This window comes from Drosophila virilis, chromosome 2, assembly GCF_030788295.1.
Source record: "Drosophila virilis strain 15010-1051.87 chromosome 2, Dvir_AGI_RSII-ME, whole genome shotgun sequence".
Lineage (NCBI taxonomy): Eukaryota > Metazoa > Arthropoda > Insecta > Diptera > Drosophilidae > Drosophila > Drosophila virilis.
In genome coordinates this window covers 34414345-34437268 of record NC_091544.1, presented here as the reverse complement: position 1 = coordinate 34437268, position 22924 = coordinate 34414345, and the positions used below count along the sequence as shown (strand labels likewise).

Sequence of the window (22924 nt, the reverse complement as noted above, 5' to 3'; positions counted from 1 at the left end):
TCGAAACATGCGATTAGTCATGGACTTTCGCAATCTTAACGAGAATGATACCCGATAAATATCCTATGCCAAATATCTCAATGATATTGGGAAACTAGGAAAAGCAAAATCTTTCTCGACGTTGGACCTCAAGTCTGGCTACCATAAAATCATGCTCGCAGAACGCGATCGTGAGAAAACTTCCTTCTCAGTAAATGGGGGGAAGTATGAGTTTCGAAGACTCCCGTTCGGTCTGAAAAATGCAGCCAGCATCTTTCAGAGGACCATTGACGATATCTTGCGAGAGCAGATCGGAATATTTTGCTATGTCTACGTGAATGACGTGATTATCTTCTCTGAAGATGAAGAGTCACATGTCAAACACGTAGACTGGGTCCTGAAGAGCTTATATGAGGCAAATATAAGGGTGTCAGTAGAAAAATCATGCTTTTTTAAAAAAAGTGTGAACTTTCTTGGGTTTATAGTCACTTGCAACGGCGCGACAACAGACGCGGAAAAGGTGAAAGCCATACAGGACTTCCCAGAGCCGAAAACGCTTTTCGAAGTTAGGTCATTTCTGAGTCTCGCAAGTTATTATAGATGTTTCATAAAAGACTTCGCAGCAATAGCAATGGCTGTTAATTCTAAAAGGGGAAAATGGAACAATCAGTAGGCATAGATCGCGGAACATCCAGGTGCAGTTCTCCGAAACGCAACAACGTGCGTTTCAAAAACTATGTAATATTTTGCCATCAGAAGATGTCATGCTGAGGTATCCCGACTTTAAAAAATCATTCGATTTAACAACCGATGCTTCGGCCTTTGGCATAGGCGCAGTTCTTTCCCAAGAGGGGCGTCCGATTACAATGATTTCACGAACATTGAAAGACAGAGAAGTCAATTATGCTACCAACGAGAGTTAACTGTTAGCTATTATATGGGCGCTTGCCAAGTTGCGACATTACCTGTATGGGGTCAGGGACATAAACATTTTCACTTATCACCAGCCGTTAACCTTCGCAGTATCGGAGTCAAACCCTAATGCGAAGATTCAACGATAGAAAGCGGGCCTCAATGAGTCGAATGCGCGGATTTTCTACAAACCTGGCAAAAAAAACCTGGTTGCAGACGCTTTGTCCTTTTTTGTTGTAGATGTACAAGAAATCGAGTCTTGTGCGGCAACGATCCACAGTGAGGTTTCTTTGAATCACACCATTGAAGCAACAGATAAGCCTCCGAATTGCTTTCAAAATCAGATAGTTTTGGAAGAGGCGCGCTTTCCTTTAAAGCACAGTTTTATACTGTTTGGGAACAAGAGGCGACACTCGATAAGCTTTATATGCAAGGAGTCTTTATTAGATGAGCTGGGAGACATAATCATACCAAGAGGTGTAAACGAATTTCACTGCGACTTGCACAATCTCGCGATGATAGAAGACGAAGTTGTTCGAAAATTTCCAGCTTCTGGCTCTGCAATAATCGTTTGGTTGACATATTCGGGGTTGGGGAAAGAAGAGAAATTCTCACAGCTGAGCACAATGCTCAAGAGAACTTGAAACAGGTTCTCTCCGAATACTACTTCCCGAAAATGGCCAAACTAGGGAACGAAATTGTGAAAAACTGCAAAAAGTGCGCTAAGGCCAAATACGGTAGGCACTCTAGAAAACAAGAGTTGGGTGAAACACCAATCCCATCGCATGTTGGATAGATGCTATACAGAGACATCTTCTCGACTGACAAAAAATTGTTCCTTCATTTTACTGGCAAATACTGAGTACAAGTCAGTCCACTCGGTCATTAATAAAAGACCAGTTGACATTGTTCAAGCACATCCGGATGAGCTTTAACAAGAAATACAACGCAAAATCAAAGATGCACATATCGCGCTCAGAACTAAAGAGAACACCTACCGGCAGAATAGAGTCTTTGAGGTCGGTGAAAAGGTTTAAGTCATTTCCAGCCGAAGGCTTGGTAATAAACTCACGCTATTGTGCGAGGAAAGAACTGTACAAGCGGACTTGGGGACCACGGTCCTCATTAATTGGATGATGATCCACAAGAATAATTTGCAATAGTTCCAGCAAACGAGTCCTTGCATACATTTTTTATCCTTTTATAAGCCACTTGGTGCAATTCTTATTTAGCAAAAGTTTCATTACATTTTATATTAAGTCGCTTTTTGGTAGTAGGATATGGCTTTACAAAACTAACAATAACTCAAAATGAAAACTTCACTCCACAGGTTTGGATTTGTCCTTCCCTTCTTCCTGTCCTTGACTTCAGCACGCGTCGGACTACTCTCAGTCCAAATACATCCCCATTGTTGATGGCCGTGTCCTAGTGTGGGAAGAATACGCCTACGTTAAACATTAAGCGAATACATGCGTGTGGTAGAAGAAACGGTCAAATTGAATAACATGTTCCCACAGTCGCATATGAAAAAGCTTCTGAGCGTGGATGCAGATCACCTCCGAGATTTACTAGAGGCGTTGGGCGCGTACCACAGAGTGGCCAGGAGTGGCAGGCACACCGAATGCCGGTGATTTAGAAAAAAACTCGGTTCGTTGAGCCACAATTAATTAATTCAAACAATAAGCAAATAGAAATTAACACAAGAATCCAGGTACAAATTAATCAACTTACTTCTACTGTCAATCAAATTCTCAAAACAACTAAAGACACTCAAGCCGATATTGGCATTTATATGTGATATTGCTGGCCAGAAATCGAATGTTAATGATGAAGTTGCAAAATCTAATGCTGGCAATAATTCTTGCAAAGGTTAACATTGTTAGCCCAAACATTCTCGATCATTCAGATTTGGCATCAGTTTCGCTGGAGGAACCCAGTAACACTCCCATAGGGAATCTTATGTCCGTTGCGTCCGTGAAAGTTTTACAGTCCGTTAACATCCTTTATTTTATTATTAAATTTCCGAAAAATAAATTTAACGTAGTGGCAGATTACGATGGGGAAACGCATGCTCTCGACAATTGCACCGCCTCCCCGGGAGCCACATTTTGTCATCTAGCATCTGGGAGTTCATGCGCCAGAGAGCTCCACGCACGCGGGATAGCGAATTGCGAAATCCAGCCAAGCAATTTAGACGCTATCACTTTCACGGAATCACGGAATCCTCATCGTAAATGACAGGCCAGCGAAAGTGCAAGTGGACAACGCTACCGATATCTGGGTACATGGCACGCACCTCATCACCTTCATCGACCGCGCTGCGGTGAACGGAACTTTATTCATCAACCACAACAACGTGCAGAATAAGATACTGCTAACACCCCTTAATAAATATCACGGCCAGCCGGGATATCCTCAGTCTTCGGTACCTTTACCGATTGAGTGAAAGTAACCTCGAGGAGATCCAGAAATTCAAAGAGGACCTCGGTAGCAGAGACGTATACCAGATAATATGCATCGTGGCGCATACCACGCGTTTTGCTCATCGGCATCGGTCTTGCGTTTTGGCGAATCACCAGCGCCAGAAAGTCTGCGCTACAGTTAAGAGAAGTGATCGCAGAAATAGGGTCGGCCGAGGGCGGCCTTGGTCTTAAAGGGGGAGTAGTTGGGCGGAGTCAACGAACGGTTGGCTAGAATATGACTCCGACCACAATTGCTGAATAAGCATTGGGCCGGATGTCGTTGCATAGCCGGCAGGCACAGCATATTTGCGTGGCCGCTATGAACGAATAAATAATTTAAGAATCATATTCTGTTAGCTTAAAGCCCTAAGAATTGTATCGCATGTTTTTAGTTCTGAAATAAACTTCGTTAGCTCAACACGTCAGTACTCCGGCACCAGGTCGTCAGCGTAAAACATAATTGCCAAACGGGCGACAAATAAATGTAACTTAATCAATACACTCAAAAGACTCATAATTTGTACACATGCTTGCGAGAAAGATATAAAGACCACAGATCAGATGAAAACATGAAAGACAAGTTAAATGACGCAAACAACGAGGTTCCGAAAGCTTTGATGAATCTTTAGATGCGATTCTTGCCTTGTCACGGGAACCAATGTCAGACGCAGACTAAGTAAACAATGTCAAACGCAACCTAAAAAAAGAATTAAGATTCGTACCTAGCCACATTGCGCAAAGTATGCCACAAGTTTAAAGCATTCTATTCGAATTATCCTTCCGAGCCAATTTATCGGCCAATTAAACCACAACGGGGAAGTCGGCGATGACAGCACAAGGACGAACTTGACGCAGAATCTGGTAGAAACTGGAGATATAAATGCTATACAATCTCCGGAAAAATTGATATGCTGGAACTGAGAGAAAAAGAAACACATATATCAAGAATGTTGAAAAGCTCATCGTGTATTTTGTAATGGTTGTGGTGTACCCCTGTTTCGGAAAACTGCAGAGGACCTAAGTCGATACCTTAGATACCTTAACACCTGAATCTACCATCACACCAGACTAATCAAAACCGTAGCAGGCATCCCATGTGTGCATCCTATATATTCCTGAACCTTCTTTAGCGCAGATCTGGTGGATAGCTAACCAGTGTGCACACTCTCACGGATTTTCAACATTTAATATAATTGTTACATCATTGTCGTCAAGGCCTTCTGTCATCGTTGGGTTGCACTAAAGTAGTGAGCACAGTGTGAAAGAACAAAAAGGTAATAGCCAACCTATCAAATATTATCAAGAATACCCTATGTAAATTATAAATATTGAATGAATCGCAGATATAGTCAGCGGGTGCACTCCTTATCAGCCTTCGTAATTACAGACATTTTATTTAAATTTAATTTTGAGCTTTGATCTCGCTTATGTATTCTTTTACCCGTATTGAGTTAAGTTTTATATCAACGTTGTTATTTTAACGTCATGTGTAATGAATTACGATCATGAATTTAAATCTGATTTGAATACAATTATATGATAAGACAAGTAAGAGGTTCTAGTCAGGAGCTCCCGACTAGGGAATAGGGTTCACCTATTATTCCAATACCAAATAAATTAATAAAAAAAAGTTCCCTTAGGCAGGGTTCGAACTCGCAGCTGACCGCATTACTTGCTGTCAACTATACTCAACAGCCACACCAGCAAAAAAAAAAAAAACTTTCTTCGGTAGGGCTCGAGCTAGCGACAGACCGCACCACTTGCTATGCCTCTACTCAGCAGCCACACCAAAAATTAAGTACTTATGATACAAAAAAGAACTAAAATAACATTACGAAGCAGACGCGCATGAATGTGGGTGTGTGTACATGTATACAGAAATTCTTAAAGCTGCTGCCCCATTCAATTGCGCAGTTGCATATAACTTTGGTTTTTTCTTAACCGATCCTTATTAAATTTTCTACAGGATATCTTATTTTTCCATAGAATATTTGTATATTCTGAAAAAGTCAATTGCATTTTATGGCTGTTTGGTTACGTGACGTGTTGAGCTAACTCAACAGCTGAACCCAAAGGACATTTCTTAGAGTTGATTTGGAGATGAAAACGTCTAGGTCATACGAAAGCATTCGGATACATAATGTCTAATGCAACCGCAATATCATCTATATAAACAAAATCGAAGTTTTAGTCCCTCAATGAAGAATTTGGAATGTGGAAGATTTTATTACAGTTTTTGGGACATATTCTTGCTCGATAGCAATTTGGTGTTTTTCACTGTTGAAATCAATTTTTGAGAATAGTTTATTGCGGCTCTTGCGTTCAGGGCTCATTTCACTAACCTTGGTAGATGATGGCGTTATCCTAAATGACGGGACGGCCACTGGCAGCTACAGTCGAGGCAGCGAAAACAGAGTAGCCGGGGCAAATGTCGGCACATTTCATCGCTATGCGCTGGTAAGCGACTCGTTAACCGCTACAACATCCAGCCAGTTTTCTGGTGTCGCATCATCCCCGCTGCTGAATACATGCGGTCACATATGGTGCTAAGTCTCCAGTATCTGCACCATCTAAGCAAGGACATCTTAAAGTTCCTTAAAGGGATAGAGAGCGAGTTCTCCAGAGACTCCAGAACTTGGACAGAATTCTGCTTGGGGTTGGAGCTTTGCGCTATGGTATGTTGTTTCATCTACTCTAATATATCACAAAGCTACGACACACCTTCTAAGTCCAGGGAATGGACAAAAGGATCAAGTGTCTTTAATAGTTTACAACCTATGAGAACCTGTAATAGACTTGAAATTTTGAAAGTAGGTCCTCCTAGAACCCGCGCAGTACGATTTTTTTTTGCCGGTTATCAATAACTTGCCCTGTACCCAAATAATCGATATACAAATCCTGATCTATCGTTTCTATTAAATTTTTCGTTATAATTCCTAAAGCAAACGAGTTCTCCGCGCGAGCATCATTTGGTGTTGATAGAAGAAAGTTCAGCGTATCCCCTAATCGGAAACTCCCGACTAGAGCCTCTTCCATGTACTAAATTCATTTTTATCAAGCCGAAAGCAAACGGGCTCGTGCCACGAGCTGCGTTTGGTGTTGATAGAAATGGGTTATGCTTTCCCCTAGTCGTAAATTCTGGAATAGGGCTCATTACTTTACTATTTCAATAATGCTGGAACTTGTGAGTGTACATCATTACATGCTCAAAGCCAATTCATTGCATGATTTGTTTGAATTCGTATGTTCAACATTTTCTGCCATTATCTCAGTGCTTACTAGTTCATTAATATGGACTAATTTGCTAGTTTCGTGATAACGAACAGAAACTTTATGTTTTTCATTGCAAACCAATACCAATTTATGATGATTTTTGATGGGCCAGCGGGGTATATGGATTCTACTCCAGACTGCTGTCGCAGTCTCCAATACATGGAGCGTAAACTCTGGTACTTACTTACTTACTGGTATTTTTTGTTTTTTTTTTTTTAAGTAATATATTTCATGTATATTTCACAATCTGGTATACGTTATTACTTAGCTTGACGAAAATTGTGAAATCACAAATAGTTTAACATATTAGACATATACACGTATATTTACAGGGACATGTTGAGGGGTACTTATTGCAGCTTATATATCGATCGACTAGGTCAGTTGGGTAGGTCCTTTTCAGTCGCCTTCTTAGCAGGTTCCTTGCCAGGACGTTAGGATGGTTGCGCAGCTTTGTTGAGTAGCTCGCCCCTTGTCTGTTGACTACGTCGCCCACCATTGGTACCCTGAGGTCCTTTGCGATGTCGCGTGTGCGAATAAACCAATTGGCTCTAGTAATTTTGCGAAAGGTTTTTGACTGAATGATGCGAATTTTGTTCAGAATTGGTTTTGCCGCTATACCATAGACTTGGAGCCCATAGCGCCACACAGATGCAAGGATGAGGGCTTTGCTTCTGAGCGAAAGTTTGTTGTTAGAGTTAAGGAGCCAGCTCATTCGCCTTACCTTGGATTTAATGTTGTCTGATACTATAGAGACGTGCCTAATAAATGTAAGTCGTCCGTCTAGAGTGAATCCTAGGTACTTAAGTTCACGATTTTCATCAAGAAGATCACCATAAAGAAAGAATCCTTGAGTAGAGAATGGGTAACCGTGAAGCATTTTCTAGGGTTCACTGCGATATTCCATCTACAAGCCCAGGTTTCAAACCGCTTGAGGTACTCCTGTAGGAGGTCATTTGCCACGTAAACACAAATGTACTTTGAATGGATTGCCGTGTCGTCAGAAAATATGGCCACCAGAAGTTCCTGCCTAGCATTTGCAGTGTGCTAGCATTTGCAGTAGACATGTCATATGTAAACAGGCTAAATAAAGTGGCCCCCAAAACGCTATCTTGCAGAAAGCCGGCTTTTATGCGTTTGGTTTGAGAGGCTACGGCATCCTGCACCACTTGAATTGTTCTCTCAGTTAGGAAGCTCGCAAAGATGCTAAATAGCTACCGATTAAGTTTGTCGTTGATTTTTGGAGAGAAGACCTGCGTGCCACACCCGCACATCGAGATATGTTGCCACCGCATTCTCTTTTTTGTGCTTAGTATGAAGTTAACTACCCGATGAAGTTGCTCAGGTGTACCGTGCCTGAGTTGGAATTGCATGTCTCATCTCCGTAACTTCCGGGATGCTTCTAAGGATATATTTCTCCAGAAATTTCCCAAAAGTAAAAGGCTGATGGGGCGATCCTTTGTATAGCCGTATTGATCGTTGTAAGGAGTAGCAGGTGGTCGGAAGATCGTACTCTTCGCAAATCGATAGCACGCTGTTGGGGATGCCCATGTATATAAAATATAAAAATAAAAAATGAATTTGGGGCCAAGCTGGTCAAACAGAGAGCCAAATTCAACTTGTTTCCAGGTGATGTTAGGTGGTAGGTAGGGAGTCTTCACTGATAGCAGACAGCTGTCTCTGTGAAGGTCACTGTGTGCAAATGGTAGTGTGCAAAATCCTGTTTTGCCAATACTGCAGCAGCAGCTCTGACGCGTCCTGTTGCGTGATCCGCACGGTTACAGACGTACCCCTCCATTGTTAAGTACAAGTTTGTGTGTAGATGTGTTTCTGAGATGAGCATAATAATTACATCATGTTTTCTCAGAAAAAATTTGAGCTCATTAAAATTTTGAAGGATGCCGCGAGCGTTCCACGATCCGAGATGCAACTGGGTAGCCATTATTTGCGGCTGATTGGGAAAACGAGCTCGTTGCGTTGGAGAGGGTCGCGATGGGCTTTAGAGCGGCTCGGCATGTGCCAGTTGAGACAGATGTCCTGTGGGTTTTAGAGCGGCTCGGCATGTGCCAGTTGGCTCGGCATGTGCCAGTTGAGACAGATGTCCTGCAGCCGCTGCTGAATGACGCTGTGGTTTTAGTGGTTTTTGCTGTCGTTGTGCTGACAGCGCCATGCTAATGCAGGTACCAAGTACCGGCTGACCGCGAGGTGGAGGTGCCGTTCCGATTTGCTCTCCTGGCGGGCATGTCTTCGTTGTATCGGTAAAAATCTTCAAGTGGTCTGCTTCCATTGAGCCGATCGACATTAGTGGATCATAATAGTAGGGGAGGTTGCTAAGCTGTTCGGCGGCGGATAGATTGGCGAATGAATTTTTTCGCCTTGAGTCCGGTTGTTTGTAGCCATTTTTTTTTTTATTTTATTATTTTTTTCCAGCAGGTTGAATAAAAGATAAACTTAATTTTTTTACCCTTCATTACAAAAACATCCTGTATTTTTGAAACAAGTGAGCGGTGCACAAACGCGCATACGCACTCAAGACTGCAATTTTTACGTCCGATCTAAAAAAAAAACACAAACCTAAGTGTAACTTACTGAATATAACTGAATTTCAGGTTACCTGCTTTTTGAATTAACAGTTCTGTACCATTATATAGCGCATTCATACATAACGGATAATTAAGATTCTTTAATCCCAAACGGATTTAACTGCCTTCTTTTAATTGCAAAAGGGATGTGCCTTTATTCTTGACAGATCGTCTTATATTTTTAATTTGCATTAAGCGTAATCTATACTGCTTGCGTGTGCTAAATTGTTTTTCGCTTTCCTTAATTGTGTCCGTGTTAAGCGACTTTATTTTGTTATATTTATTTGGCTTAGTACATGTATTTATTTATTTTTTTCTTTCATTTTATTATTTTGATCAGTGCAATAAGATCTCATTTATGTGTGTTAATCTTCGCCAGGTCTGAGATTGTCTGAGATAGTGTGTGAGTTAATTTTTAATTTAATTTAATTTTTGTTCATTTTTGCTATTGAATTTTCCTATTTGGTAGCTCGGCGGTTCTGAATCTTTTCAGTCTTCTTGTTTGTAGGAGTTGTCTTGCAGCTGCGTTAGGGTGATGGACTGGGCATCTCCTATCTTGGTGAGTTTGAGGTCAATTTCAATCATCGAGTTTTTCACGTACCATGGGAGGCCACTAATGCGTCTCGCTGCATCGACTGAACTTTCCTGATTTTGATCAGCTGTGTTTTTGAAGCAGTTTCCCGGAGTTGAATGCCATAGCTCCATATGGGTGCCACGATGTTCTTGAAAATAGAGCGTTTGCAACCCAATCGTAGTGAGCTCTTTTGTCCAATGAGCTAATCAAGTTTTGCCTTAGCCTTGATTGCCGTGCTGGATAAGTGTGATGCCCAGGTTAACCTTTTGTCCAGCGTAATGCCAAAATATCTGTGACTTGTTGCTTGCGGTATAAGCTGGTGGTCGAAAAATATGCCTGGACAGCTGTTGCTTCGTAGGGTGGACAAGACAGTGGAAGAGGTTGCGTAATTGTTTTTAATGTTCCACCGTATTGTCCACTCTTGAATTAGAGTAAGGTGTTCTCGCAGGTCGTCTGTGGCTGCATACTCCATTGATTTTCAGCTAATATTGCTGTGTCATCGGCAAATGTTGCAATGAGTATATTTGGAGGTGGGTCGGTATTGTGTTGACTTCTTGTCGGACTTGGCATTTTGTATATATAAAGTATGTATATCACAGGTCCTGGCACATTTCCTTGTGGAACACCGGCTTTTATGTGTTATCTTTTTAAAAAATCACTCTTGCAGGAGACACAGAAGGTTCTTTTAGAAAGGAATGATTCTAGTATAAGGTAATACGGCACTGGAAGCAGGTGTCTTAATTTTAATTTTAAGCTGTCATGCAATACTCTGTCGAATGTCTGCTGAACGAAAGAAAAGCGGCGACGCAGTACATTTTGGCCTATGATGCAGTTGGCAATTTCTGCTGCTTCAATAGGCCTGATGTAGGCTGCCATTTGGAATGGCTGTCTTGTTATATTGCGAGTAAGGTTCCAGAGGTTTAATTCTAGGCTCTGCTCCAGATAGTTTGTGGCTTATCCACTTGCTCTGTATATTTTATAGCAGCCTTTGAAGAATATTCCCAATGCGATTCCACTGAGCTTTATTGGCGATATCTCAAGTTCGGATGTAGAGTTTCAGGTAAGTTCTTTTAATCTCCCAAAGAAGCGGCTTTCAAAACAGGATCTGTGAGCTTACACAGTGCTGTGGAGGTGCGTGATTGTCCCGGCGCCGTTGATGAGAAATAGGATCAGCAGTCTCATTAAATAGTTTAATTTTTCTATAGAGTCTTCTAGCTGCTCTTTAGTTGATAGTTGTAAGCCATGGTTAATCCTATAGCAGCACCCCTGGAAAAAAGTCTTGCCGCAGCAGGGTGATATTCTAGTGAGTCCAGCGTGTCGAATTGTAGAGGCAGATAATACGACAATAGTTCGTATCGTGAGTTAATACGAATCATTGCATGGCATATTTGGAGCCCAGCCCCGATGAATTGGGACGTGGGTAGCGCTACCAGTTACCAGTAAGTTGATTTAATTGGAGAGCATGGCTATGTGCAGAGCGTTACCTCTGCTGCAGCTTCTGACGTTGCCCCAAGAGTGATGTTTTCCATTCCAGTCTCCAGCGATTATGTTTTTGTTACCCAACGAGACAACGAGATCATGAAGTTCATTAATTCCGATGGAAATGTAGCTGGTAAGACAATATATATACGCCAGCACTAGATCGACCTGTGATGATTGCTACTTGCATGTAACTAAATGTGATTGAGTTTATGAAATAGTGTTTAATATTACTATTTATCAGTATAGCAGTGCTTTCCTGTGGGCCGTCATTAGGATAGTTATCTTTATGGAGAGTGTATCCTGGAACTCGTATGGAACTTCTGCAACAGAAGTGTGTTTCATTTACAGAAGAACAGCAACATACGTTAAAAAATATTATTGGTATGTTCGTCGAATATAGGCATTGCAAGAGGTACGGTCTGTCACGAATTTGCGCCTTATTTTATTTTTGGCTGGTGTGGCTGTTGCTTGGAGTGGGCAGCAACTAATGCATACAGTCAGTCAGTTGCGAACCCTGCCAAAGGGTGGAGCTCCCAACTAGAGCTTCTTACATGTTTAAATAGATCTTGCGAGTGTCTTTGTTTTGACTACGCCAAGATGGTTCATATGTAGACAACTTAATATCAGGTTACTGGCTTTATGAAATATCAGTTTTGAATTCCCATATCTAGCATTCATACTTAACACTTAGTTTAGATTCCTTAATCCGAAATGGCTTTAACTTGTCCTCATTTCATTGCAAAAGGGATCCGCTTTAATTCTTGACTGATGGTCCAATTTGTTAGATTTGCCTTTAAATTTTTGCCTGTCAAGCCTGTTGTTGCCCCCGAAAATAATCCGTTTTTTCCGACAAGCACAAGGTGAAGCTAAGAAGTAAGTCAATAGCATACCTCACAAGTAAATAGTGGCTGGCTTCCACTGTACGGGTCAGATGTCAACGCATATTATAGCGATTACCTTCTAGTACTACCTCAATTACAGAAACTTGAGATCATTGGTCCCAATTATTCCTTCCTAGTAACTGGTGTCTGGTGCTCATTATATGGAATGTATCGACGCAAATTGTAGCCACTACTTTCCGGTGCTGCCTCTTTTGAAGCACGCGCTAATAGCATAAAATCATATAAGTTTTCAGCATAAAAAGATGTCTTCGAGATAATTTGCTATTTTCATACCCAGAACCCATTGAAAATGGTTAAAAAGGGTATATTGTATTTGTGCAAAACGCAAATGTATTAACATGCAGCAGAAAGCATATCCGACCCCATAAAGTATGTATATTCTTGATCAGCATCAATAGCCGAGATGATCTAGCTATGTCCGTCTGTCTGTCCGTCCGCCCGTCCGTCCGTCCGTATGTATGAACGCAAGGATCTCAGAACATATAAGAGCTATAGACTTGAAATTTTAGATGTAGGTGCTCCTAGTGCCTGCGCAAATCGAGTTAGTTTCCGATAATCGATAACTTACTCCGTTTTCCAAGCAATCGATAAAAATCGATATCAATATCCTGTTTTTGGGAAATTTTGGTAAATAATAAGAGCTAGTGTCCCCAACTTGACATATAGCTTCTAAACTAGGATATATATATGCATTTGATTTTGGAAGAAGAGGGTTTAGGGTATCCCCTAATCGGGAGCTTCTGACTAGAACCTCTTACTTTTTTGTTTTTGTGTTAGTGCCCTGAAGACGGTTGCCGAAGAGCAGCCGAAATATATTGTTTTATTAAAACAAACCCGGACCGCGAGCCAGCCACCTTAACAAACTATACAATGGACAGGTCGCCAAATACAACATTTATAAGTTACAATTGTCAAACTCGCATATAAAATCGACTTTCCAGTACGACTTTGCAGCAAGTGTCCTTGGTATTAGGTTTTAAATATTTTAAAACCGTTTATATTAAGATAATACTCAAAAGTGGACTTACCTGAAACGTTGAATGAGTTTATCAATGACCAGAGAGTAACAGGCGCAGGAAAGGGAATACATCGCCATACCCCAGCATCCGAAGCGAACACCCTCCTCGTATTTCCGTTGAGGAATTGAACCTTCCAAAGCTCTGGGATCACCATTAAATACAGCTTCCCCGACAAAGTCGGTAAAATAAAGCGAGTAGCATACATGTGCCATCCAGCAAAAAAGATTTGTGAGACAAACTATGCGCAGGGAGTACGGCATGTACACAATAGAAAGTAAATAATGCGATAAAGACTGAACTTCCACATCGTTTTGCGGCATAGAAAAATCGGCCACAGGTTCATCTGTTGATTGTTTCAATGGTTCCTGATGTTCAATAAATGAAGTTTCGTCAAAGTTCTCTTTATTGGCGCAAGGGCTTTCTGATGTCACTGGGGGTGTCAGCTTTATAAATTTGAAAATGAAATGTAAAATAAAAATTTTATTATAAAAAAATATTACATACTATAAACAAAGAACATTATTTTAAACTCTTAAAGGTCAGCAGCCAATATCTAGAGTTGTAAAGATATAGTAGTTTTAGTCATATATTTATATATTTTTTGTAAATAAGCTGGGCACTCTAAGAAAAGAAGAAAGTAACACGAGGTAACGCCGACTCATAAAATTCATAAGGAAAACGAGAAAGTTCTATGATTAATTTTTTTACACAGTTATGATCAAATTGATAAAATTAGAGTTAAAGCCGCTGCTTGTGGAGAAAGGAGTCCCTGTGTGCAACACAGCGTCTAGATTGCTGAGAGATTGCGTGTCGCCGGAGAAGAATCCCCGAGTAATGGATATCAACGATGTCGAGCCGACCATGCAATTTTTCCTAGTCATTAGTCAACCGGAACTAAGTGATTCTCCTATTCGACCCTGTGATGTCCAATCACGAGGTTGTTAAACGATTGCAAAGCCGCTCGATTGGAGAAAGAGAATCACTTTTTAGCGATTTCATTGCCCTACAACTAAAATTTGAGGAAGCATATGTAGTAAAGTATATAGTTGACGAACTTGAAAACGTTCTGGGTACGCCTCTCAATATTATTATTATGGCACTTTTTTGAAAGAATTGTGTCAAATAGTCTATGCGATACCACACAGAGCAATTTGAATATGCTAAAAAATTCTGAGGGCATATCCGGTGGCAGAGTTGCATAAAAGTCGTCTTAAATGTTACGCTTCAAGCCAGAGATAAATATCCTTAGTTCGTCCTCTCAAAATTTCTGCCAAAGGCTACTCGCCATTGCCATGGCGTGAAACATGTTTTCCTTATTTGTTAGCAAGGTCACTTTCTTTTCTAACCATCGTAGTATTGTAAGATGGATAGATTACCTTGCCTTGGGCGTTTATCATTGTATACTAAAACGAGAAAGAAAGGCTATCTTTGGCACGCCGAAGATCTAATACCCTTGCAGACCCAACCTTTTCATAATGCTTATAGTGCTTTGCCCGTATCTAAGAAGCACAGGGAAAATAGTTAATACCGAGTTTGGGCAAGATATCTCGATAAACAAAAAAGGTTTTTAATCAAAAACCTAGTTTTCGAACGATCGTTCCTATGGCAGATATATGATATAGTAGTCCGATGTAAAAGAGATTTTGCAAAAATGAAGAGAGCATAGTGAAATCTTTAAATCAAAATATCTTGAATGACAAAAAGCTTTCCATACAACATCTTAATTTTCGACCGGTCGTTCCTATGGCAGCTATATGCTATAGTGTACCGATCTTAATAGGATTTTCCGTATATTTGAGGAGTATAGTAAAACTAATAAATGCCGAGTTTGGTCAAGATATTTTAAAAAACAAAATGTTGTTCATACAACAACTTACTTTTCGACCGATCGTTTCTATGGCAGATATATGATATAGTGGTCCGATCTTAATAGGATTTTGCATATACTATATGAGGAGTGTAGTAAAACTAATAAATGCCGAGTTTCATCAAGACATCTTGAAACACAAAATGTTTTTTTCATACAACTTAATTTTCGACTGATCGTTCCTTTGGCAGCTATATGATATAGGAGTCCGATTCGGCTGGTTGACATATGTGCTGCTAGGGACTTCTGTTAAGTTTCATTAAGATAGCTTTAAAACTGAGAGACTAGTTCGCATAGAAACTGACGGACATGGCTATAATGACTCGGCTGTTGAATATACCCTCTGCAAGGGTATAAAAAAAGTGCGCAAAAATCGCCTCAAAGTTTAGGACTGTATTAAGGATAATTTCTACGTGTTTAAAGACCTTGATTTGTTGGATTGCGACATACGTGACTTTGACATGACTTGACAACTCGCTAATTTGTTGTGAAAACTCGTTCCAATTGAACTTCTCTCTGATTGAGCCGTAAATTAAAAGCCCTTAACTATTGGATGAGTCTCTTGGGCCTAAAAAGCCCACTCCTTGTGATTTGACGTTGCCTAACACCCTTCAACCTCCAACTGCAATTCAGCAGCCTTCTACACCGATTACACAGAAGCTCATCTCGTTTGTTACTCCAGTAGCTGGTAGATCCGCTGTGGATACTGATTCTGTACCGAAATGTGAGACATCGATTAATTTTTCAACAGCCGCTAGAAGGCTCCTCGTCCGGACTTCCGGCTGTTTTAGGTAGCACAGTTGATAGTGTTCCCACCATCCTGCCTGTGGCGCCTAAGCCTGTAGTCGGTGTTCCACCGAAGAGACATATTTGTATTTTTAGGCTTGCCCCTCACTTCTCATCAGATGATATAAAAGCCTTTATACCGGCAAAAATTTAAGCTCAAGGTATAATGGTGAGTAAATTTAAGTTTTCCTATTGCGTCCTTTAAAATAAGTGTTCCGCCAGAAATATTTACTAATATTTGTTGTAAAGAGTTATGGCCGGAAAACGTAATAGTAAAAGAATATAAAGCCAAAAAGAAAAATCGGACTCCAACAACTTTTAGTTGCTGTGTCAAAAAACTAATTTCTTCTTTCGAGCTTGCCTACCAGAATGTTAGAGGTCTTAAATCTAAACTCGCTAACCTGTATTTAGACTCTTTAGCTTTTAATTTTCAAATTATCGCTTTCACTGAGACCTGATTAAAGCCGGACATCTCAGACTCTTCAATTTGCACCTCCAAATACACCAGTTACAGGTGTGATCAAGTTTAGCGAGTCTGAGGATAAGTACTTGTAGCGGTTGAGTCTACTCTTTCGTCGGAACGCATTGATCTTTCCATCTCAGAGACTGAGTTGGTGGCAGTAGGAATTGTATTTGGATTTTTCCCTATATATTTCGTCTTCTTATATACCGCGTCTATCTAACTTGTCCACCTATAAAACTTTTCTTAATGCGACCTTTTAGTAGTTCTTGGGGACTTTAATCTTCCAGTTGTCGAGTGGTCATCGCCATTAGACTTAAGCTTTTTGTTGCCATCTTCCTCAAACGAATTTATTGATGGTCTGCATGAACTGTCCTTACGGCAGATTAATCGTGTGCGCAACTCAAGAAACAGATCTCTTGATCTTATTATACCCTGAACCCATTAAAAATGGGTATAAGGGTATATTGCATTTGTGCAAAATCCAAATGTATGTAACAGGCAGAAGGAAGTATCTCCGACCCCATAAAGTATATATATTCTTGATCAGCACCAATAGCCGAGTCGATCTAACCATGTCCGTCTGTCTGTCCGTCCGTCCGTCTGTCCGTCCGTCCGTCCGTCCGTCCGTCCATATGTATGAACGCAAGGATCTCAGAACCTATAAGAGCTAGAGACTGAGACTGAAATTTTAGATGTATTTGATCGAGTTTGTTTCCGATAATCGATAACTTACTCCGTTTCCAAGCAATCGATAAAAATCGATATCGACATCCTGTTTTTTTTACTAAATTGGGTAAATAATAAGAGCTAGAGCCACCAAACATGATATGTTGCTTCCAGATATTTCAAGTATCTTTCATTTCATACCTATCGCCACCTCCCCGCTACCACCCCAGACCTATAAATCAAATTAATAACCCAAATTTTATTGCCAACCAATTTAAGCCACAATTTAAATGCTATTGACTTTTTCAGAATACATAAATATTCTATGGTACAATAAGATATACTGTAGAAAATTTCATAAAGATCGGCTAGGAAAAACCAAAGTTATATGCAACTGCGCAATTGAATGGGGCAGCAGCTTTAAGAATTTCTGTATACATGTACACACACACATTCATGCGCGTTTGCTTCGCATTCCAACAGCATGGTAATTGCATCTTTTTTTGTAATGTTATTTTAGTTCCTTTTTTATCATAAGTGCTTAATTGTTGGTGTGCCTGCTGAGTAGAGGCATAGCAGGTAGCGCGGTCTGTCGCAAGTTCGAGCCCTACCGGGGAAAGTATTATTATTTTTTTTTTTGCTCGTGTGGCTGTTGAATAGAGTCGACAGCAAGTAATGCGGTCCGTTACGAGTTCGAGCCCTGCCAAGGGAACTTTTTTTTATTAATTTATTTGGTGTTGGAATAAGAGGGTTCAGGGTATCCCCTAGTCGGGAGCATCCGACTAGAACCTCTTACTTGTTTTCGTGTTGAATTCGTTCTACAGTGTTGTGCACAGGAGCAAACCGCTAACTTTTCCTGCAGACCCATTTCATCCAACTTTGGTAATGTTCATTGATTTAATAGCCTAGTCCGTAACACGAAATCTGAATTAGCTGAACGTATACGTTGTTTCAGAAAGGCTAATTTTCATAAGTTTAATGATCTTATTCTGCAAGTCGACTGGTCCCAACTGTACAATTGTGCAGACATTGATATTGCCATTAAACTTTTTGATGATAAATTTCATCTGTTATAAAGACTACCTTTTTTCAAACTAACTACTCCTCCTCTATGTATAATAAAAATCAGCCTTATCCTTATCAGTTACAAACTGCATCTTAAATCCCATTATTACCGAAAGTTCGCTTCTTAGCGACTTTAACACTATCAAGCCGGTTTATTCACCTGCCTATGATGGTATTCATGCTTGCTTGCTTAGATATTGCGCTGCAGCATTATGCAAACCTGTTTTAAGACTTTTTGAAGTGTCCGTAAACACTTCATCTTTTCCCACCATTTCGAAAATATCATACATTTTCCGTCTCCTAAGAAAGGGAGTAACGTAATGGTAGATTGTCGATGCTATCGTGTCCGGTAAGACCTAATATTAAACGCGAACTAGCAAACACACATTGAAAATTATCCAGAAAAACGGTAAGCATTTTGAATCTCAATAGAGTTGTAGCAAATTGTTGTACACTTGTTTTCTATATATTTTTACATCTAATTATTATACCCTGAACCCATCAAAAATGGGTATAAGGGTATATTGTATTTGTGCGAAATCCAAATAAATATAACAGGCAGAAGGAAGCATCACCGACTCCATAAAGTATATATATTCTTGATCAGCATCAATAGCCGAGTCGATCTAGCCATGTCTGTCTGTCTGTCCGTCCGTCCGTCCGTCCGTATGTATGAACGCAATGATCTCAAAACCTATAAGAGCTAGAGACTTGAAATTCTAGCTGTAGGTCCTCCTAGTCCATGAGCAGTTTGCTTCTATCGCAATCGATAAAAATCGATATCGAAATCCTGTTTATGAGCTAATTGGCTAAATATTTAGAGTTAGAGTCTACAAAGGTGAAATGTTTATTCTAGAATAGTATATACATATCTATATCAAGTATCTTTCATTTTATAACTATCGCCACCTGCCCACTACTTCCCCAGAGCTTTAAGTCAAGTTAATAACCGAACTTGTATTGCCAGCAAATTCAAGCCGAAATTTTTATGCAATTTACTTTTTGAGAATACACAAATATTCTATGGTACAATGAGATATACTGTAGAAAATGTCATTAAGATCGGATAAGGCAACACGTGTTTGAAGCTAGTGCAGTTCGAAGAATATCTGTATACATGTATACATACACATTCATGGGCTTCTGCTTCGAATTATATCAACAGCTCTGCAATTTGGAATGTATTGCTTTCTGTACCACTTTTTAAATCCGTTTATTTCTCAACAAGACCCAATTATTGGAGTGGCTGTTGAGTTGAGGCGGTGGTAAGTCGTGTAGTATGTCGCGAGTTCGAGCCCTACCGAGGAAACTATTTTATTTTTGTTGCTGATGTGGCTGTTGAGTAGAGACGGCGGCAAGTAGTGCAGTTATTTCTGAGTTCGAACAATTCCGATGGGACTTTATTTTTTTTAATAAATCTTTATTAATTCAAACGAGCGCGTAGCGCGACCTGCATTTTGTGTTGGAATAAGAGGTTTCAGGGTTTCCCATAGTCGGGAACTTGTAAATTTTGTTTTTATACAAATTACAAAATAACATACGTAAATCACTACAAAAAAAGATACGGAGAAAGAGAAAAATAAAAGAGCCAAAATAATTATTGAAATTAAACTCAAGATCATTGAAAAATATAAACAAGGTTGGGATGTGGCTGATTTAGGTCGTACGTTTAACTTATCGTAATCAACGATTTCCACTATGCTCAAGAGAAAGGATAAGCTTCAGCTGGTGAATGCTTCAAATGGTATATCAAGAGTTTCTTCGCAACGACCACAAATTCTCGCTGATGTTGAAAGATTGCTTCTGATATGTATCAACGAAAAGCATACGCAAGGTGCCACAATTTCACAGAATGTAATTTGAGAAGGCTAAACGCAGTATCTACGGATCAAATAACCAACGAAATTATATTTTTGGCTGACCAGCTTAAGCTAGAGGTGGATAGCAGTGACATCGTTGAGCTTGTAGCAGAGGACAATGACGATCTGACTACCAAAGAGCCAATAGAGCACGATGTTGAAAAGCAGACTTTCTAGTATTTTTCATTATAAAGCTATCAACACCTCCCCGCTACTACCTAAGCCATTAAATAAGCCATTTTATGATGCCCGCACATATAAGCCACAGTTTAACTGCAATTGACTTTTAGAGGAAATACAAATATTCTATAGCACGATAAGACGATAAGACACTGGCGACAATTTCATCGTATCAGATTCCAAGAATCTCTCTATCATGCGTGTCCTTATTGAATGCGATGAACAGCATTGCAATTGCAATTGTATTGTTTTCTGTGCTTCAATTCTAATTCGTTTTTTTTCATTAAGACTCTCTTTTTGTTATATATAACTACAAACGAGCGCGTAACGCGAACTTAATTTTGTGTTGGAATAAAAGGGCTATGCTCTAGACGAAACTCCCTCTGACTTTTTTTCTGTTTATATTTACCAAAGTATCTATTGCGTATCACAATACACAAAAACTTATCAATTCACAATTTAACTGTTCATTGCTAGGGCTTCACTGCGGTGAGTCTTCCCCTCAAGTACTTTAAGTTCTCATTAAACTAAAAAGATACGTTCAATGCTTCTGATTATATTTTAAAAATATAACATCCAAGCTAACGTTGCTTACAGTGTTATTGGCGAAGCAAAATTAAATACGCCTAGAGGTCTAAGAAAAACGGAATAGAACAAATAGTTATTAATTCTAACAAGCCGATCAGCCGATTGCCCGGAGTAAGAAATATAATGCTTACCGTGCGATCGGGCTTAAACTAATTTTAAAATATATTTGAGAGCATGTATTTTATACGTTCAACGAGGAATGCTGGGGTAAAATATACCAGGATAAAGTATATTTAATTTTTAGGCCACCCTTACGCCCAAAATGCAATTAATAAATATCGTACAAATCTCTAGATCTATAGATGCGATCGTATGAATCATATATACGGGTGGACGGATTCCATACAAGATTATTGCGGACCTTTCTTTTATTAGTCGGAAGTTCGATTCTGTTGGAAGTCGGACTTCCAACAGGGGGAGTATGTTGCACTGCAGTACTGAGCAAACATTTATGCAAGCGTAAAAAGAGGTCGTACACTGAGTTTAGTGAAACAGCTATTCATTGTAAACAAGTTTCGACAGCCTTTTTTGCAATTGTCGCAGCGACTTTAAAAACGCAGATTCTCTTTTATGCCATCCACGTGTTCGTTAGTTGCTGATCAAGGCGAAGCAAACAAATATTTGATCCACAGCCAGATAACATTAAATTTGATTTAATGAAACTTAATATTACGTGTTATTATAAAAAGATAAAATTGGTTCTGATCCTTGACTAAAGCTACAAAACACATTCTAAAAGACATTGGCGACCCAACTGTGACCCTGCGTAAAGAAATTTTGCGATTCATTTTGAAAATTTCAAGTGTCGGAGCAACTGAATACGTTCGAAATCGGATCAGAATGTGGAACAACTTAGTTTGAATGATGGGTGCCGCCATCAGCAAATAATTTATAGAATATCCGTCATTTACCGCAGTGCCATCAAATACAATATGCTTAATAGTTGTGGTGGTTTGCAACAGGCCATTAGTTTTGGACCACCTCTCAACATGTGATTAAAATTCAGAAACGCCTTGATGAAGGCTGAGCACTGATCCATCAGATGCAATTTCCGTACAGGGCTGAGAAATCACCGATTTCCCTAACAAAAACGACACAACTTTGCACTCCGCTTCAAAGGCAAACGGGGAAGTGGGAGAAGTTATTGGTAAATTGCTTGTCATATTCAAATTCTTCTTTGCTGGCTTAGACTATGGCTCTTCTAAGCCTTCAAAACAAGACGCTTATTAATAAATCTTTTATTTAGAATATCCAGAGCCACCTAATAATTGACACCGAAAACTCCCACGATCGAACCGAATCCAACGCAGGGCCAGACTAGTATGAGCGCAGATGCTGCAACTTTTAAATATCCGACAGCTCCTCGTCGACGACTGACTCAAACATCGTGTTAAAATTCGAATATTCGGTACAGCCACCGGATAACTTAGATTAAAAAAAATGGAGAAATCAAAGTTTGGTTTAACATGACCAACAAATGTAGAATGGGACGGGGCGTTAGAATGACGTCGCTGAATATTTTCACGAATGCGAGCTTCAACCCTAGCTACCGCCTCCTTAAAATCATCGCATAATATGCTACCAATTTCATCAAAGGTCAGCTGGCAAGTTATACGCGGCATTGAGAGCAGACTTGTTAGATTACAAATAAAGCCACTTCTAAGTCGACGGCACAAGAGCTCGAGCAATGCAGCCGCCCTGCACTTGAGAAAAAACACTCTGCTTGCCTGCAAATTATGCATAGTCTGCGTCGCTGGCAGATATACGTGTGTGCAGGGATGATCCGCTAGCGGGATCCCTGAAGACCAGGTTGGCAAGGATGAAGTAGGATCTCTGGAGGTAGCTACAAGCTATCCAATTGCTGGCCTTGAGGCGCAATGAAAGAAAATGTATTATTTGCGGCAACAGCCGCTGCAATGTATTTGAAGAAGCAGCATGCTTCCTGACTTGTACAGAAACTAAATATTGTTGGGTCTGAAAATTAAAGGTAACTGATAAGCAATTCAACTTTCGACATAGGTAAGTGTCATGTTGCCAGCGACTACTTGTAGCGGAGCATTGCACTGATTAGTCAGCAGAATACCCAAACGAGGGTAACTATAAACATAAAGGGCTTAACCAGCGAGGGTTACTCGTTAACTTTCATATCACTTGTGCTCTTGCCTCGCATAATTTAATCTTCACACGCGCTTAATCAGAACACTAAAACAAGGCACACAAAAAACGTGACGAACTGTGCAGCTGCTTGTGTACAATCTATGTATT

At 40.0% G+C, this 22924-nt stretch overlaps 1 protein-coding gene across 1 annotated transcript in view; it reads right to left on the bottom strand.

The window, feature by feature from the left end:
• lovit (loss of visual transmission) overlaps positions 1-22924 on the bottom strand; it is a 172837-nt gene that overhangs the window by 83355 nt on the left and 66558 nt on the right. The window contains exon 5 of the mRNA XM_002058695.4: positions 13195-13628. Within this exon, the coding sequence (XP_002058731.2) occupies positions 13195-13628 (434 nt within the window). The remainder of the gene's footprint in view (positions 1-13194; positions 13629-22924) is intronic.